Here is a 19906-nt window from a genome sequence, read left to right on the forward strand (position 1 = left end):
AGCCGGCTTGTATACAGTGCTCCCAAGGGATGCACTCCCTGGTGGCAGAACATGGGAGTGCATGCTTTACAGATACACAACAGAATGTAATGACTCACAAGGCTTGTTGCTGTAAACTGCCTCAGGTGTCAACCTGATCCAACTTTATTCGCGCCAAAAGTAACCCGCATGACATGGTACCCACGCTTATATACCAGTGATCGCGCATGCGCACGTACAGCCCGGTGACCTCCGACGGTGGCGCTGCCTGGTGTCTGGTGACCCCAAGCATAAATACATAACAAAGACAATGTCAGCAAAAAGAAAGTATTAAAAATGTAAATGCACATAAGAATGTTTGGTGTTATCGTGTTAGAATAGCTTATTTTTATACTACTCCTGATCTCTGCTTTAAGCCACCTAATTGGCTTGTGCTCAGAGTACAAGTGTAACTAGCAACAAATGCAGGCCAGGAATTGATTTCTGTTGATTAGCTGCCATAGCAACATGGCAACACATAGCAACATGTGTTTATATTACTTTTCATAACTCAGGGAGATAATAAAAACAGCTTCAGCCTGTCTGCCCCAGTTTTCAGTCCCTACACAGGAAAGGAAAGGTGGAATCACAAGGCTGCTGAGGGGTAAGTTTTCCCTTTTGATCTTATATTTCAGACTATTTTACCCTTTAAAAAATTCTGTGTTACAAGGCGTGCTAACCCTGGAAATGTTCTTCGCTGACAACGGGAGAATGGGAGAGATCGGATCATTCCTTCTGGTGTATGTTTGTGTGTAGTGTTGTGTAGTGTGTGTGTATTTGGGGAAAGAGGCATCTTCAATGTAAATTCAGAATGAGTAAATAAGTGGGGAACTTCTTCTTTACCTTCTTCTCTTCCGTGTGTAGTGGCACATGGGACAATCCATTTCTATCACTGCTTTACATCGAATACCCTTTTTTCATGGACACTCACAACTCCCTACCAGGAGAACCGACTAGGTGCGTTAGAGGCTGGGCAGGAGAGGCACCGTGCCACACCCATCCGACACGAGTAGACTGTTGGATGTCATCCCAGTATTCTAAGATCAGAACGCTCGTCTCTGCTCTCCGGGATGGTGGACATCCACTCGGGATTAAATGTGTGTATGTTCACAGTGTAAGTTCTGTCAAAGCTGCGACCTCAGTGATGTGTTCGTGTCTGGGGGCAGGGAGTGAGGCGGCAGGTATGACTTTGTCTCTGCGCCTCCAGGTAGAAAAACAGTGTTTATTAGTTTTATTGCCGCTAACATTCTCACAGAAGGCTGTATTAGTTACTTTAATAGAATTAATCTATATTCTCTTTTTCCTCCGAATGCAATTTAGTGGCATTTTATATCAGGAAAAATTCAAGTTAGAATTTAGAAGTGGTCCAAGTAAACCAAACAATTCCATATTTCGCTGATTCTATAATCTTGTAGCCAAGACAAAATCTGTTATCGCCACTGTTATGCTGTACGCTGAAGCAAGATCAGGCATTTCCTGCTTTACAATATCCCAGTAAATTAAAAAATGCATAGGCTTAGAATCAAGAATTGATGAGAATGTGAGACAGGCTGTAAGAGCTTAGAAAAGTGTATTTTCACTAGACTCTCGGACAAGCTGAATAAATAATGGGTTCAATTTTCTCAATTCGGTTTTTTGGTCCAACTGCCCCCCAAAAAAATCACCCAACTTTCCCTGTTTGATTTGTTGATTTTGGCGCCGCCTAGCCTGTCTTTTAGCTTTGGAGGTGGAGCCCAAGATCTGCATCAAAAAGATCAGGTTGCCAGGGTAACGAGGGACACACTGCGGGCTGTGGCGGGGAAGTGAAACGTTCTGGCCAGCTCACAGCAACCCGCACAAGGACCTTCAACATTGCAACAGCATTCCATCATTAAATTATTAAAGTGTTTATGCCAAAAGTCTATCCCCGCGCCCCTCCAACGCCTCCCCCCTCCCGGTGCCTGGTGCCGCTCCTAACCCTGGCCGATAGGTCTCCCTCCTCCCGGTATTGGTTGCCGCTGCTAGCCCTAGCCGAAAGGCCTCCCTTCTCTCGGTGCCGGTTGCTGCTCCTAACCCTGGCTGAAAGGCCTCCGCCCTCTCCCCTCTCTCTCTCCTGTGTCCCCTCTCCCCTCTCCCTCCTCTCTCCCTCTCTGCTGTCCGGGACGTGGAACTGCATCTGCTACGCTGATTCCCTTACCTGCGTCGATTTTGTTAACGGCCCAGAAGGTTTTTCCAGAGTGGTCACATACACCGTCCTAAGATAAATTGGAGTAAATCGGAGCTGGCTAAACTTGCTTAAATGGCCAGAATTGGCGCGGGCGGCAGGTTATGCCCCCAATGAGGTAAAAAAAAAATCGTAGCCTAAAAAAATCCTAAAGTGAATTATACTAGCAGAAACTTTGGGGAAACTTGGAGATTTGAACTTACTCCAAAAAAATGGTGCATGCCAAAAAAAACGGTGCAGATAATTGGGGAAAATTGAGCCCAGTGAATCTAGTTCCAAATCTAGACCTGTGCTACTACTGGAAAATCCAAAGGGTCTCATACATAACAAGCCTTCATTCAGCTGGCTTAATGGCATATTTTGTATGACTTGAGCACGGGGAGAATTAATGAATTGTCTTGAAAAACTATTTATTTTTTCCTCCTTTTTTTGCCAATTTCCTCCCTTCCCCTCACCTTCCCTCCACTCAATGTGTAGTTTATATATCACTAACCAACTCCATATTTATTCACTTTCTAGAATACTGACCTGTGGGAGACCATAACAAAATGAAATGCCTGCTTTACGTCCTGATTGTGTGGGGACAGGCCCTACTTTCTGGTAGGTCTCATATAACATAGAGCAACATTTTTAGCCAGTATCCCTAGTAAGCGTCTGCTTGTGCTTTTAAAAAAAAACATCTTTTATTGTTTAAAGGTAACTGTAAAAATAAACCATACAAACCCGTTAAAGCAGAATTGTCACTATGAGTTTCTATCTTGAAAGTAGAGCCAGAAATCGATGCATTGGAACAGCAGTCAGTTCAAGAATATTGAACATTGGGAAACTATGGAATGTTCAGAAATGTTCAAAGCCGTAGTTATTGTGAAAATGGTGGTGACTTGCATTGATATCACCGATATCAATTCGTCAATATTTACATGCAGCTGGCTTTCAAGATGTAGCTTTTGACAGGCTTGCTTCCTTTCCACTGCTGAACACTGTAATAAGTGCTGCTTTCTCAATGACCCAGTTACAGATCAATCTTAAATTAAATGTCCTGTGATTTCCGTGTCCATGATTCAGCGTTTCAAGTACTTTCCTCCCCAGCTGCATTGTGTATTTATCTTGGATTGGATCTTGATATCCCAAATTCCTAAAATATTTATAAACCAACTTTTACTTTTGGAGATGAGTCAACTCAAGAATTACTCTGTTACCCAACTCCTGCTGCCACAATGTTCTGTCGGTCATCACCAGTTCAAGATCTCAAGTTCTTGGAGATATGCAGCACAGTAATATTGTGAAAAACACTTCATCGTAACTCTTGATTAGCAGTGAAATGTCCATCCCAGATGTTTTTTCTCAACACATTAATGGCTCCACTTCCTTTATAAATGCTCAATTCACTTCATTTTTAATTGAACAAACCTGTGTAACAGTTGGCAAAATTCAAGTCTTTAAAGGTTTGATACCCTTTGGGACTATCACTTGTCCACTGATTTCCTGATTGCATATCTCAGCTAGAACATTGATCCATGTCTGGAATAAATAATAGCAGATAACTGATTAATATCTGGGAAATTAATGACTGTTAACTCCAGTCTTAATTATTATAACTTATGTTAGCTGATGTCAAAGTTCATGAGCACCTCTGAGGTGAATAATAACTCTAAATGTTGTATGATCTGTGCTAGTCTAATGACTCTTTTATACTGCAAATGTCTGTTTCATACTGCTTTGGAGTGGTGTGAGACACCAGAACTGAGTTATATATTGCTGGCTGTGCAGTATCCTGTACTCCAGCAAAGTGGAGATATGCACAGACATGCTCAAAGCAGTAATACTTTATACCTGAAGTGTAAAAAGATGACTTCACACCAGTTGCATTTATAATGCAGCTACTGTCTTACACCACTTGCCTGAATTTGATGTACTGATAGATTTGGCAACTTTACTACTCAATTTCACTTCAGTTTATGCATTAATGTGGCTGGTTACTGTCATGAGGGAGCTTTCTACTCTACTTAGAGGGTTGGTCGATGATCTGGCCAGGTCATCAACATAGGCAGTCTCTTGGAATCGAGGAAGACTTTCTTCCACTCCCCAAAGTGAGTTCTTTGGTGGCTGAACAGTCCAATACGAGAGCCACAGACCCTGTTACAGGTGGGACAGACATTCGTCGAGGGAAGGGGCGCGCTCCTTCTGCTGTCTGCGCTTGACCTCTTCACACTCTTTGCGTTGAGACTCGAAGAACTCAACGCCCTCCCGGATGCACTTTCTCCCCTAGGGTGGTCTTCGGCCAGGGTCTCCCAGGTGTCAGTGGTGATGTCGCACTTTACCAGGGAGGCTTTGAGGGTGTCCTTGTAACGTTTCCGCTGCCCACCTTAAGCTCGTTTACCATGAAGGAGCTCCGCATAAAGCATTTGCTTAGGGAGTCTCGTATCTGGCATGCGAACTATGTGGCCTGCCCAGCGAAGCTGATCGAGTGTGGCCAGTGCTTCAATACTGGGGATGTTGGCCTGGACGAGGACACTGATGTTGGTGCGCCTGTCCTCCCAGGGGATTTGCAGAATCTTGCGGAGACATCGTTGGTGCCTCAGATCCATACAGGAGGGTGGGTATTACTACAGCCCTGTAGACCATGAGCTTGGTGGTAGATTTGTGGGCCTGGTTTTCAAATACTCTTTTCCTCAGACGGCCGAAGGCTGCACTGGCGCACTGGAGGCGATGTTGAATCTCCACATCAATGTCTGCCTTTGTTGATAAGAGGCTCCCGAGATATGGGAAATGATCCACGTTGTCGAGGGCCATGCCGTGATTCTTGATGATTGGAGGGCAGTGCTGTGCGGCGGGGACAGACTGGTGGAGGGCCTTTGTCTTACGGATGTTAAGCATAAGGCCCATGCTTTCATATGCCTCAGTGAATACATTGACCATATCCTGGAGTTCAGCCTCAGAATGTGCGCAGATGCAGGCATCGTCCGCGTACTGCAGCTCAACGACAGAGGTTAGGGTGATCTTGGATCTGGCCTGGAGGCGGCGTAGGTTAAACAGCTTCCCACTGGTTCTGCAGTTTAGTTCCACTAACATAACACAATAGGCTATGAAAATGTTAAAAACATTTTTCTTTTACTGGTTTTCCAGATGCATTTGATGTCGCTGTGCCAAAGGCAACTTTAATAGGTATCCACAGTCAAAGTATTGTCCTTGGATGTAGTTTTACTGTTAATGGCAGTTCGTCATTGGAGCATATGATAATCACTTGGCATCGTACTGAGAGCAATGAGGTGGTGCACAGTTATTACTATGGCAAAGACCAGCTCAGTCAACAGAGTGAACAATATTCGGGCAGAACGAGTCTATTTCCAGAGGAATTCAAACATGGCAATGTTTCACTGAAGCTGGAAAGAGTAAGAGCTGCAGATGCTGGACAGTACATGTGTTTTGTCAGCAGTCAAAAGGGACGTTCCAAAGGGACAATTTCATTGAGATTTGCAGGTAAATGGGCGTTCTGTTATTTTTTGTTCCTGATTTAGGGATACATGTTAAGTAGATTCATGGAAAAATTCTTCTATCACAACAAATTTCAATATGATAAGTAATATTTTATGTGTTTAAAATTCCATGTGCAAAGTAACTCAATTTAGCTGATAACACTTGGGTTGCAATGAGCTCAACAAATTGAAATGGATATAAACTGAGATTGTTATAAATGAAACATGATGCAGTTAAATGCAGTTAAAAGGGAATTAAAAACCCAGGTACAAATGGAAAATAGTTTGAATATTACAATAAGAGACTGATCAAGATTACAGGCATCTTTCTTGACCAACTATAAGTCCTTTGAAGAGGAAGGACAGTGGGCCCCATAAGCTGGGAGTAGTTTCATTTCCCTCCAGAATGTCCGTTCACTCATGAACAATGTGCTTGCCATCCATAACTTTATCGTAAATTATTGCATTGACATTATGGCTTCGATGGACACTTGGCTCACGGGTGTCGAGTCCTTGCCCTTTATTGAAGGCTCCCTAGCTGGCTCAAACTGCCATGGTGGAGGTGTGACCTTTATCATCAAGTCACTTGGTCTCTCCCCCTACTCCTCTGTCACCTTCTCCTCCTCCATGTACCTCTCCTTGCTCTGTACCACTGCACCCCACTCTTCATCCGAGTTTCTCACCGAGATATCCTCACTCCTTTTCTTCCTCAGCCTCTGCACTGAGCAATTCCTCATCCATGGCAATTTCAATTTCCATCTCAGCTCTCCTTGTCCTCTCTCAACTGATTTCACTGACCACCTGTCCTATTGTAACTTATTATTCCATATAAACTCTTCTACCCATAGACACAGGCACCCCCTCAACCTTGCTATCTCACATGGCCTCTCTATTCCCATGGTTCGATCATCTTCGACAATTTCTTTGTATCCTTCACATTCCCCTACCCCCTTCCAACCTCACTTCCTTTGGCTTCGGTTGTCTTTTACTGACCTCAATTTACATCAGTTGTGGGGAAGCTACTCAAATCTGCCATTAGGGATAGAGTGACTGAGGTGGTCACTAAAAAGGTAGATAAAGGAGAGTCTATGCATTCAATAGGGCTCAACAGAAGTGATTACCTGTACTAGGAAAAGTGAGAGTGCACGGAATTTTAGGCAGCTTTTTGACTTGGGTGGAAATTGGTTAGGAAATAGGAGACTTGGGGCTCAATTTTGGCCAGGAGTTGTTCTGCTACCAGTGTAAGTGAGCTAGTTAGGATTTTTTAGTTTAGTTTTTTTTCTCAAAAGGGGCTGTTACCAGCCACCTACGCCAGTTCTGCCCATTTAGGCCACTTTGGCCAGCCAATATTTACTCCAAATCTACTTAGGTCAGCGTATGTGGCCACTTCAGAAAATCCTTGCGGAGAGTTAAAGAAATCAGCGCAGGTAGGTAGATCGGAGGCCATTCGGCCTGGGATAGGGGCGGGAAGGGAAGCGGAGAGGACCTTGCATCAAGACTTACAAAGCACTAAACAAAGCACGAAAAGTTATAAGCATTCAAGAAGAAATAAAAAATAGAACTACCTTCATCTGAAAACTCGGCCCGGGAAGGCAGTGGGCTGGCCGCTGTGGGAGGCCACTCGGCCTGGGATAGGGGTGGGATAACCTGGAAACCACTCGGCCAGGGATAGGGATGGGATGACTGGGAGACCACTCGGCCGGGGATAGGTGCGGGGTGACCGGGAGTCCACTCGGCCAGGGATAGGGGCGGGACGACTGGGAGATCACTTGGCCAGGGATAGGGACGGGATGACCGGGAGGCCACTTGGCCAGGGATAGGTGCGGGGTGACCAGGAGGCCACTCGGCCAGGGATAGGGGCGGGACGACTGGGAGATCACTCGGCCAGGGATAGGGACGGGACGACCGGAGACCACTCGGTCAGGGATAGGGGTGGAATGACTTGGAGACCACTCGGCCAGGGATAGGTGCGGGGTGACCAGGAGACCACTCGGCCAGGGATAGGGGTGGGACGACCGGGAGGCCACTCGGCCAGGGATAGGGGTGGGACGACCGGGAGACCACTCGGCCAGGGATAGGGGTGGGACGACCGGAGACCACTCGACCAGGGATAGGGATGGGACGACCGGGAGACCACTCGGCCAGGGATAGGGGCAGGATGACCGGGAGGCCACTCGTCCAGGGATAGGGGTGGGACGACTGGGAGACCACTCGGCCAGGGATAGGGATGGGACGACCGGGAGACCACTTGGCCAGGGATAGGTGCGGGATGACCAGGAGACCACTTGGCCAGGGATAGGTGCGGGGCAACCGGGAGACCACTCGGCCAGGGATAGGGGCGGGAACTGCTGAGATCAGAGCACACACAGGCTGCAGGAAGCAAACTCACCAGACAGCAAAACGCAAGCAGCTACGATTCCTTTTAAAAATGGGCGATTGCCAAATTTTGGCGCTACTGCACATGCGCAGACATTGCGACCCGACTCCAATGCGTGTGTGCAGATGTCCCAGCACCATTTTCAGCGCAGGACGCTGGCTCCGCCGACTCAATTGGCCATGCTGCGCGATGACCGATGAGAGGCTGGACAGTGGCCAAAGTGGGGAGCGATGTTTTCGGCGCACTTAACAACGGAGAAAAACGGAGCATCTCCGGTAAGTGCGCCGAAAAAAGGGATGGGCCAAAATTGAGCCCAATGAATAGGGTTAAAGAGTAGGTACTCTGATTGGCAGGATGTGACTGCAAAAGGCATGTGGAAAACTATAATTATGCATTATTACTTGTAACATATATAGTTCAGTGAGCAGACAGGGCCTCATTTTGTTACATGACGATTTTCCTACTTGTCTGTAACTGGATCTATAACATTAAACAGGAGTAAGGGTTCGAAATTGGAGAAAGGCCAATTTTAGTAGGCTGAGAAGTGATTTAGCAAAAGTGGACTGGAAACAGTTACTTGAAGGTAAATCAGTGCCAGAGCAAGGGAAGGCATTCAAGAGGGAGGCACATGGAGTTCAGGGTAAACATCTACCCACAAAGAAAAAAGGGTAGAACTGCCAAATTTAGAGCCCCCTGGATGATGAGGTGCATACAGGATAAGATAAGGCAAAAAACGAAGCCTATATCAGATATCGTGAGCTCAATACTGCAGAAAGCCTAGAAAAGTATAGAAAGTGCAGGGGTGAAATCAAGAAGGAAATTCGGAAAGCAAAAAGAGGGCATAAAAAAATACTGGCAAGTAGAATCAAAGAAAACCCAAAGATGTTTTACAATTATACAAAGAGCAAGAGGATAACTAAGGAAAGAGTGGGGCCTATTAGGGACTAAAATGGTGACCTATGTGTGGAGGCGGAGGATGTGGGTAAGGTACTAAATTAATACATTGCAGCTGTCTTCACAAAAGAGGGGGACGATACCGATGTTGAAGTTCCAGAGGAAGATAGTGAAATATTGGATGGGATAAACATAGTAAGAGAGGAAGTTTAAGTGGTTTAGCATCCTTGGAAATAAATAAATCACCAGGACAAGATGAAATATATCCGAGGCTACTAAAAGAAGCATTGCTTCTAAAAATTGCGAAGGCTCTGACCATCAATTTTCAATCCTTGCAGGCTACAGGAATTGTGCCAGAGGATTGGAGAACTGCTAACATTGTATCATTGTTTAAAAAGAGAGGAAGGGATAAACCGAGCAATTACAGGCCAGTTAGTTCGGTGGTGGGCAAATTACTGGAATCAATTCTGAGGGACAGCATAAACATGTCACCACATTACAGAATGTGATTGCACTAGAAAGGGTGCAGAAGAGATTTACGAGGATGTTGCCAGGACTGGCAAACTTCAGCTATGAGGAAAGATAGGATAGGCTGGGGTTGTTTTCCTTGGAACAGAGGAGGTTTTGGGAAGATTGAGGTATATAAAAATATGAGGGGCCGAGATAGAGTGGGTAGGAAGGACCTGTTTCCCTTAGCAGAGGAGTCAATAACCATGAGGCATAAATTTAAAGTAGTTGGTAGGAGGATTAGAGGGGCGCTGAGGAAACATTTCTTCACCCAGAGGGTGGTGGGAGTCTGGAACTCACTGCCTGAAAGGATGATAGGGGCAGAAACCCTCACCACATTTATAAAGTACTTAAAGAGCCGTATCCTACAGGACTACGGACTTAATGCTGGAAGGTGGGGTTAGACTGGGTAGCTCTTTTTCGATTGGCCCGAATATGATGGGCTGAATGGCCTCCTTCTCTGTCGTAATTTTTCGATGATGCTTTGATTCTTGTATTTATATAGGGCCTTTAACGTAGTGAAATGTCCCAAGACGCTTCACAGGAGTATTATGAGATAAAAAAATTGACGCATAAGTAGAAACTAGCACAGGTGATCAAAAGCTTGGTCAAAGAGGTATGTTTTAAGGAGAAAAGAGCGGTAGAGAGGCAGAGAGGTTTAGGCAGGGAGTTCCAGAGCTTAGGGCCTAGGCAACAGAAGGTACGGCCAGCAATGGTTGAGCGATTATAATCAGGGATGCTCAAGAGGGCAGAATTAGAGGAGCGCAGACATCTCGGGGGGTTGTGGGGCTGGAGGAGATTACAGAGATAGGAAGGGGCGAGGCCATGGAGGGATTTGAAAATAAGGATGAAAATTTTGAAATTGGGGTGTTGCTTAACCACAGGCCAAAGTACGTCAGCAAGCACAGGGGTAATTGATGAGCGGGACTTGGTGCGAGTTAGGACATGGGCAGCCGAGTTTTGGATCACCTCTAGTTTACGTAGGGTAGAATGTGGGAGACCAGCCAGGAATGCGTTGGAATAGTCAAGTCTAGAGGTAACAAAGGCATGGAAGAGGATTTCAGCAGCAGATGAGCTGAGGCAAGGGCGGAGACGGGTGATGTTACACAGGTGGAAATAGGCAGTCTTAGTTATGCTGTGGATATGTGGTCAAAAGCTAATTTCAGGGTCAAAAATGACACCAAGGTTGTGAACAATCTGCTTCAGCCTCAGACAGAAGTTGGGGAGAGGGATGGAGTCAGTGGCTAGAGAACAGAGTTTGTGGCGGGGATGGAAAAGAAGGGCTTCAGTCTTCCCAATATTCAATTTGAGAAAGTTTCTGGTCATCCAGAACTGGATGTCGGACAAGCAGAGTGACAAGTCAGAAACGGTGGAGGGGTCGAGAGAAGTGATAGTGAGGTAGAGCTGGGTGTCATCAGTGTGGAAACTGACGCTGTGTTTTCAGATGATGTCACCAAGGCGCAACATGTAGATGAGAAATAGGAGGGGACCAAGGATAGATCCTTGGGGGACACCAGAGGTAACGATTTGGGGGCGGGAAGAGAAGCCGTTGCGGGTGATTTTCTGGCTACGATTAGATAGATAAGAATGGAACCAGGCCAAGCGCAGTCCCACCCAGCCGGACGACGGTGGAGAGGCGTTGAAGAAGGATAGAATGGTCAACCGTGTCAAAGACTGCAGACAAGTCAAGAAGGACGAGGAGGGATAGTTTGCCTTTGTCACAGTCACATAGGATGTAATTTGTGACTTTGATGAGAACCGTTTCGGTACTGTGGTAGGTGTGGAAACTGTACTGAGGGATTCAAACATGGAATTGCAGGAAAGATGGGCATGGATTTGGGAAGCAACAACACGGAATTTGGAGAGGAAAGGGAGGTTGGAGATGGGGCGGTAGTTTGCAAGGACGGAGGGGTCGAGAGTTGTTTGTTTGAGGAGACGGCTGATGATAGCAGATTTGAGGGAGAGGGGGACAGTACCCGAGGAGAGAGAACCATTAACAATGTCAGCTAACATGGGAGCCAAAAAAGGAAGTTGGGTGGTCAGCAGTTTGGTGGGAATACGGTCAAGGGAGCAGCAAGTGGGTCTCATGGACAGGATGAGCTCGGAAAGGTCATGAATGGAATTCAGAGAGAAACTGGAGAAAGATGTGAGGTCAGGACTAGGGCAGGGGGCTTCCAAGGAGGAAGTTTGGCTTGGTAGGCTAGGGAAGGAAGGGAAGAGGCAGAAGCGGATGCTTCACCAGCTATTCAATGTCAAAGGAAGCAACTTTTTGTTACCTCTGAGTAATTCAAGCTATTCGACTTTATAACCCACAGCTTACTACAAGGATCCTCAACTGCTGGTCAAACTCCAGCCACCCAGCGTGACTTTTATTCTAAAGTCTCAAGGTTATCCTGGGGCATCTGTTCTCTGGTACTGTGTGGAAGATAAAAATGTGCTCCTCAAGCCTAACATTTCATTAATTGAAGGTGAAGATGGTCTCTACTCACTGCAGATTATTCTTCAAGTTGACAACACAAAGACATATTGTAATCACGTAGTTGAAATTCAAAACTGCCTTGTTAACCAGACTGTTACCAGGAAATTCAGCCTCCTTTTACCCCGTAAGTTATTTTTTACTTAATAATTAGTGAATTTCCTCCAGTTGAACTTACTGGGCATTGTGGCTTAGACATGCTCAGTTTCAAAGATTTTTTTCTTCTGGAAGAATAAAGTTAAGGGTCGATTTTCCCAATGTGTGCTACCAGAGCAGTGCCTTGTACACCAGGAGCACATATCACAAGAAATCACAGCTCATTCACCAGAATTTCCTATGTAAGTGGTTTTGCCTTTGGTGGTTTCGAATGGTGCCCCCCCCACCCACCCCCCCCAGCCTTACAACAGACACCGGAATTATAGTGGTGAGCAGAATACACAGTTATGGGCAGATCCTTTGGGTCTCAACCATCACAATGCTTTTATTCAAGTTAATCACACACCTGCACCCAGCAAAACACACCCTGGTGGTGTAAAACAAGCCCCTATCGCGAACAGGCCCCTATCGCGAAGTACCCACGACTAAAACCCCCCCTGCTTGGTTCAATACGGCATCACTGAATCTGTCCAACAGATTGTGCGTACGCCCATGATCCTGTGCAGAAACCTCCCCACTAAACCCCTAAGGCTTGGTTGGGACACACGACACCCCTTCACAATATGCGGTGATCTTAAAGATGCGTGGACTGGGATAATGCTCACTAGTTACCCCTCTGGCTCACTCGCTGCTTCTCCCGATGAGGCGTATCTTCTGGTTCTGTACCAATCTGTGGTATTCAAGTCCAGTCTCAAGGTCAGCTTTCCAGTCGAAGTAGCGAAGCTCTCTTTGCTCATAGATGGTGGTTTCATCTCTCCATCCCAGTCGGTGTGCTCGATCCTTGTCTGCGTTGAATGAAGCAAGAGTAGAAGAGGAGAGAGAGAGAGAGAGATGGCAGAAAACTGCCTCTTATACCTGAAAAAATGCTTCTGAATTCTTCGCGCCAAAAAACAGTCCTTTGCCTGAGGCAGTCCAACTGAAAGAGCAATGAATCCTATGTCTTTGTTACCTGGCTCTTCTGGGGATAAAGGTTCCAATGAGTCTGGGTGGTCAATAGCTTCCTTTATCCTGAGGTTCCCGCGCTCCGGGGCTCTCAGTCAATTCAATGGCTTGAGCACTGACCAATTTACTTGATCTTTCACTGATGGGTTCCCATTATATGAAAAAGGGTCCCATCAGCCATCTTCCTGCGATTTCAGTCATTGACCCATCCCCGCCCACCTGGTGTGTATTCCTGTGGAACATGTTTGGACCTGTCCCACGTCATGCTGTCTGCTCTTCTGCAGTAACAGAAAATATGTCCAAAAGCAAAGTCCAAAACTTAAAGTCCAAAATGCGTTGCAGTCTGTCGATGTTTCCGTCGATTCTGACACCTACCCATAGCTTTTAATGGATGGAAAATACAGGAACTACAATTTTCTGATATTTGCTCCTGATCAGAAAGGTGTGATGAGAATGTTTGTGATTTGCTGATATGCATGCCCAATGGGCAAGGCTCCATGCTGGGAGCGGACATTCACAGAATCATAACTTTAATCGCAAATAAGAGCATTGTGGCTTTTGTCTCAGAGTACAACATGAATCATTTTTGGGATATATTCAGAGAAGCTATAAGATATACTGCTTAGAGTTCATGGGTATAATTTCCACAGGGGTACTCCCAATCTCCCACTGTAACTGCAGCACAAACCTCAAAGAAACAAAAAAACATAAGTATTAGGAGCAAGAGTAGGCCATTCGGCACTTCGAGCCTGCTCTGCCATTCAATAAGATCATGGCTGATCTTCTACCTTAACGCAATAGTAAGGAAGGACATTAGCTTGGATGATGTAGAATCTGTATGGGTGGAGCTGCGGAATACCAAAGGGCAGAAAACGCGAGTGGGAGTTGTGTAAAGACCACCAAACAGTAGTAGTGAGGTTGGGGACAGCATCAAACAAGAAATTAGGGACGCGTGCAATAAAGGTACAGCAGTTATCATGGGCGACTTTAATCTACATATAGATTGGGCTAACCAAACTGGTAGCAATAAGGAGGAGGAGGATTTCCTGGAGTGTATTAGGGATGGTTTTCTAGACCAATATGTTGAGGAACCAACTAGAGGGCTGGCCATCCTAGACTGGGTGATGTGTAATGAGAAAGGACTAATTAACAATCTTGTTGTGCGAGGCCCCTTGGGGAAGAGTGACCATAATATGGTAGAATTCTTTATTAGGATGGAGAGTGACACAGTTAATTCAGAGACTAGGGTCCTGAACTTAAGGAAAGGGAACTTCGGTGGTATGAGACATGAATTGGCTAGAATTGACTGGCGAACGATACTTAAAGGGTTGACAGTGGATAATCAATGGCAAACATTTAAAGATCACATGAATGAACTTCAACAATTGTACATCCCTGTCTGGAGTAAAAATAAAACGGGGAAGGTGGCTCAACTGTGGCTAACAAGGGAAATTAAGGATAGTGTTAAATCCAAGGAAGAGGGATATAAATTGGCCAGAAATAACAGCAAACCTGAGTACTGGGAGAAATTTAGAATTCAGCAGAGAAGGACAAAGGATTTAATTAGGAGGGGGAAAATAGAGTATGAGAGGAAGCTTGCTGGGAACATAAAAACTGACTGCAAAAGCTTCTATAGATATGTGAAGAGAAAAAGATTAGTGAAGTCAGATTCAGGTGAATTTATAATGGGGAATAAAGAAATGGCAGACCAGTTGAACAAATACTTTGGTTCTGTCTTCACTAAGGAAGACACAAATAACCTTCCGGAAATACTCGGGGACCGAGGGTCTAGTGAGAAGGAGGAACTGAAGGATAACCTTATTAGGCGGGAAATTGTGTTAGGAAAATTGATGGGATTGAGGACCGATAAATCGCTGGGGCCTGATAGTCTGCATCCCAGAATATTTAAGGAATGGTCCTAGAAATAGTGGATGCATTGGTGATCATTTTCCAACAGTCTATCGACTCTGGATCAGTTCCTATGGACTGGCGGGTAGCTAATGTAACACCACTTTTTAAAAACGGAGGGAGAGAGAAAATGGGTAATTATACACCGGTTAGCCTGACATCAGTAGTGGGGAAAATGTTGGAATCAATTATTAAAGATGAAATAACAGCGCATTTGGAAAGCAGTGACAGGATCAGTCCAAGTCAACATTAGTTTATGAAAGGGAAATCATGCTTGACAAATCTTCTGGAATCTTTTGAGGATGTAACTAGAAGAGTGGACAAGGGAGAACCAGTGGATGTGGTGTATTTGGACTTTCAAAAGGCTTTTGACAAGGTTCCACACAAGAGATTGGTGTGCAAAATTAAGGCACATGGTATTGGGGGTAATGTAGTGACATGGATAGAGAACTGGTTGGCAGACAGGAAGCAGATAGTCGGGATAAACGTGTCCTTTTCAGAATGGCAGGCAGTGACTAGTGGAGTGCCGCAGGACTCAGTGCTGGGACCCGAGCTACTAACAATATACATTAATGATTTGGATGAAGGAATTGAGTGTAATATCTCCAAGTTTGCAGATGACAATAAACTGGGTGGCAGTGTGAGCTGTGGGAAAGATGCTAAGAGGCTGCAGGGTGAATTGGACAGGTTAGGTGATTGGGCAAATGCATGGCAGATGCAGTATAATGTGAATAAATGTGAGGTTATCCACTTTGGGGGCAAAAACACGAAGGCAGAATATTATCTGAATGGTGGCAGATTAGGAAAAGGAGAGGTGCAACGAGACCTGGATGTCATGGTACATCAGTCATTGAAGGTTGGCATGCAGGTACAGCAGGCGGTGAAGAAGGCCCATGGTATGTTGGCCTTCATAGCTAAGGGTTTTGAGTATAGGAGCAGGGAGGTCTTACTGCAGATGTACAGGGCCTTGTTGAGGAATCACCTTGAATATTGTGTTCAGTTTTGGTCTCCTAATCTGAGGAAGGATATTCTTGCTATTGAAGGAGTGCAGCGAAGGTTCACCAGACTGATTCCCGGGATGGCTGGACTGACATATGAGGAGAGACTGGATCAACTGGGCCTTTATTCACTGGAGTTTAGAAGGATGAGAGGGGATCTCATAGAAACATAAAATTCTGACTGGACTGGACAGAACAGATGCAGGAAGAATGTTCCCAATGTTGGGGAAGTCCAGAACCAGGGGACACAGTCTAAGGATAAGGGGTAAGCCATTTAGGACTGAGATGAGGAGAAACTTTTTTACTCAGAGAGTTGTTAACCTGTGGAATTCCCTACCGCAGAGAGTTGTTGATGCCAATTCATTGTGTATATTCAAGGGGGAGTTAGATATGGCCCTTACTGCTAAAGGGATCAAGGGGTATGGAGAGAAAGCAGGAAAGGGGTACTGAGGTGAATGATCAGCCATGATCTTATTGTATGGTGGTGCAGGCTCGAAGGGCCGAATGACCTACTCCTGCACCTATTTTCTATGTTTCTATGTTTCTAACTCCACTTTCCAGCATTATCGTCTTATCCCTTGATTCGCTTAATTTTGAAAATCTATTGATCTCTGTCTTCGATACACTCAATGACTGAGCCCCCACAGCCCTCTGGGGTAGAGAATTCCAAAGATTCACCACCCTCTGAGTGAAGAAAATTTTCTCCATCTCAGTTCTAAATGCCGACCCCTTATTCTGAGACTGTGCCCCTAGTTCTAGACTCCTCAGCCAGGGAAATCATCCTTCCAGCATCTACATCAAGCCCTTTAAGAATTTTATATGTTTCAATGAGATCACCTTTCATTATTCTAAACTCTAGAGAATATAGGCCTAGTCTACTCAAGTTCTCCTCATAGGACAATCCCCTCATCACAGGATGTCAGTCCAGTGAACCTTAGTCTTTCCTTAGGTAAGGAGACCAAACCTGTACATAGTACTTCAACTGTGGTCTCACCAAGGCCCTATATAATTGTACTAAAACGTCTTTACTTTTATACTTCAATCTCTTTATAATAAAGGCCAGCATATGATTTACTTTCTTAATTGCTTGCTGTAACTGCATATTAACTTTCAGTGATTTGTGTACAAGGACATCCAGGTCCCTCTGAATCCCTATATTTCCCAGTCTCTCACAATTTAAATAATATTCTGCTTTTCTATTTTTCCTACCAAAGTGGATAACTTAACACTTCTCCACATTATATTCCATCTGCCATGTTCTTGCCCAATCACTGAACCTGTCTATATCCCTTTGCAGCCTCTTTACGTCCTCCTCACAGCTTACTTTCCCACCAAGCTTTGTATCATCAGAAAACTTGGATACATTACACTCGGTTGCCTCATCTAAGTCATGGATATAGATTGTGAATAGCTGAGGCCCAAGCACTGATTCTTGCATTATCCCACTAGTTACAGCCTGCCAATCCAAAAATGACCCAATTATCCCTACTCTCTATTTTCTTCCATTAACCAATCCTCAATCCATGCTAAAGTATTACCCCCAATCCCATGAGTCCTAACTTTGTTTAATAACCTCTTGTGTGGCATCTTATCGAATGCCTTTTGAAAATCCAAATACATTACATCCACCAGCTCCCCTTTATCTACCTTGCTCGTTACAAACTCAAAAAACATTAACAGATTTGTCAAACATAATTTCCCTTTCATAAATCCATGTTGCCTCTGCCCAATCATATTATCATTTACTAAGTGCCCTGTTACCACGTCCCTAATAATCGATTCTAGCATTTCCCTACTATTGATGTCAGGCTAAATTAAATGGTGTAAATTAAGTTACAATTGAAAAATGGGAGAAGTCCCGCTGAAATTCCAGGTACATGTGTTTTGTAAATGTTACTTAATACAACGGATAAATATTTAATATTTCTGTATTTTTCAATTTCAGAAGAGAGTGTTCAGGAACAAAACAAATGCAAGAACTATTTGATTGGCCTCACCTGCTGTATATTGCTATTGATAGCAATAATCGTTCTGCTATCAGTAATATATAAACAACAACATCATTGACAAAGGAAGATGGAAGAGAAAATGATGTCCGAAGTTGTAGGAGTGATTCCACGAATAAAAGATTTCACTTTTCCTCATTCTCAGGATGTGGGCACCGCTGGCAAGGCCGGCATTTATTGCCCATCCCTAATTGCCCTTGAGAAGATGGTGGTGAGCCTTATTTTTGAACCACTGCAGTCCGTGTGGTGAAGGTACTCCTACAACACTATGTTTTTGACCCAGCGACAATGAAAGAATGGTGATATATGTCCTAGTCGGGGTGATGTGTGACTTGGAAGTGAACTTGAAGGCAATGGCATTCCCACGCACCTGCTGCCCTTTCTTCTAGGTGATGGAGGTCGTGGGAGGTGCAGCCAATGAAGCCTTGGCAAGTTGCTGCAGTGCATCCTATAGATAGTACACATCATCATCATAGGCAATCCCTCGAAATCGTGGAAGACTTGCTTCCACTCTAAAAGTGAATTCTCAGGTGATTGTACAGTCCAATGCAGGATTTACAGTCTCTGTCACAGGTGGGACAGACAGTGGTTGAAGGAAAGGGTGGGTGGGGCGTCTAGTTTTCTGCATGCTCCTTCAGCTGTCCGCGCTTGGTTTCTGCATGCTCTCGGCGACGAGACGTGAGGTGCTCAGCGCCCTCCCGGATGCTCTTCCTCCATTTAGAGCGATCTTGGTCAAGGGATCCCCAAGTGCCGGTGGGGATGTTGCACCAATCAAATATGACACCAATGTTGCGAACAGTCTAGTTCAGCCTCAGGCAGTTGCCATGGAGAAGGAAGGAATCAATGGTTAGAGAATGGAGTTGGAAGACAATGGCTTCGGTCTTCCCAATATTTAGTTGGAGGAAATTCTATTGAATGGAGCCAAAAGTCGGGCGGGATGTAAATCGGACATCGGACCCGAATACGTCCCATTCTCTGGCTGACAGCCGTAGCCTGATTTCTTTCTATTTCAGTGCACACTGTAAATGTGGTCCACTCGGAGGGTTTAAGTTCAACTCTTACCTAAACGAACAAACTAAGTATTGACTAAAAAAAAAGAGAGATATTCAATTATTTCACACCCATGTACCCATGTTTATTCTGGATGTACTATTTCCGTTAGTTCAATGTGAGAGTATTTTATGCTTTTAAGACATGTACATGGTATGTTCTAAGTGGTCTGTTTTGTGATTGGTATTCATGATAACCCAGTATTTTATTGCTTGTACAAACAATTTTTCTGAATGAATTATTAATGTCTTCCATTTACATTGTGAGAAAACAGTGTAACACTTACTTGTCTGGGACAAGTTTACTTATGCAATAAAGTATAACTCACTGCAACATGTCCTTGTTTATTTTAATTATCCATTCCATCAGATTTAAACATCACAGCTCATCGGAAAATATTTTTGAATTCTTTTAGCTTTTTTAAGTCATGTGGACATAAAGGTGAGGAAATGGCAGTGATCAGGAATGGAACAATGTTCCACTTTTTGCACTCAGTATAGGCTCTGAAGATTCACAGATCAGATATAACATGGCCAGATGCAGACATTTGTTGCAGTTATCCACTTAACAATGTCAACCCTCCTTTGTTATTCATCATTGCACTTCTATCTGTGCCCACTAGAAATGTGGCTTCTTCTGAAACTCAGAGCATAGACACGTGCACTGCGTCATGTATCATGTATGAGGCTGTTCTTGCACAGAGTGCTGTGATCTTTGTTTCTGAATTATACTGTACCACCCGTGCTTATTAAAATGGCTGTCCTCTTTCATCATCATAGGCAGTCCCTTGAACGAGGATGACTTGCTTCCACACCAAAAGGAATGAGTTCATAGATGTTTCAATGAAAGACCCGATATTCCAGTCCTGAACTCCAGGGGTGGAAGATGTCTGGGC

General features: G+C 44.7%; 1 protein-coding gene across 1 annotated transcript; it reads left to right on the forward strand.

Annotated features, from left to right (window-relative positions):
- The first annotated feature begins 540 nt into the window (after positions 1–540).
- LOC139279363 (CD276 antigen-like) lies at positions 541–19238 on the forward strand. The gene is made up of 5 exons (XM_070898484.1): positions 541–622; positions 2741–2821; positions 5348–5701; positions 11791–12078; positions 17901–19238. Exons 2-5 carry the CDS (start codon positions 2770–2772, stop codon positions 18020–18022), a joined length of 816 nt encoding a protein of 271 aa, XP_070754585.1. The 5' UTR covers positions 541–622; positions 2741–2769; the 3' UTR covers positions 18023–19238.
- Positions 19239–19906: the final 668 nt, after the last annotated feature.

This window comes from Pristiophorus japonicus, chromosome 14, assembly GCF_044704955.1.
Source record: "Pristiophorus japonicus isolate sPriJap1 chromosome 14, sPriJap1.hap1, whole genome shotgun sequence".
In the NCBI taxonomy this organism is placed as follows: domain Eukaryota; kingdom Metazoa; phylum Chordata; class Chondrichthyes; family Pristiophoridae; genus Pristiophorus; species Pristiophorus japonicus.

Coding starts and splice junctions, on each gene's coding strand:
- LOC139279363 (XM_070898484.1), top strand. CDS start 2,770: ATGAAATGCCTGCTTTACGTCCTGATTGTGTGGGGACAGGCCCTACTT. Junction 2,822..5,347: donor GGGACAGGCCCTACTTTCTG/GTAGGTCTCATA, acceptor CTGGTTTTCCAG/ATGCATTTGATGTCGCTGTG. Junction 12,079..17,900: donor ATTCAGCCTCCTTTTACCCC/GTAAGTTATTTT, acceptor TTTCAATTTCAG/AAGAGAGTGTTCAGGAACAA.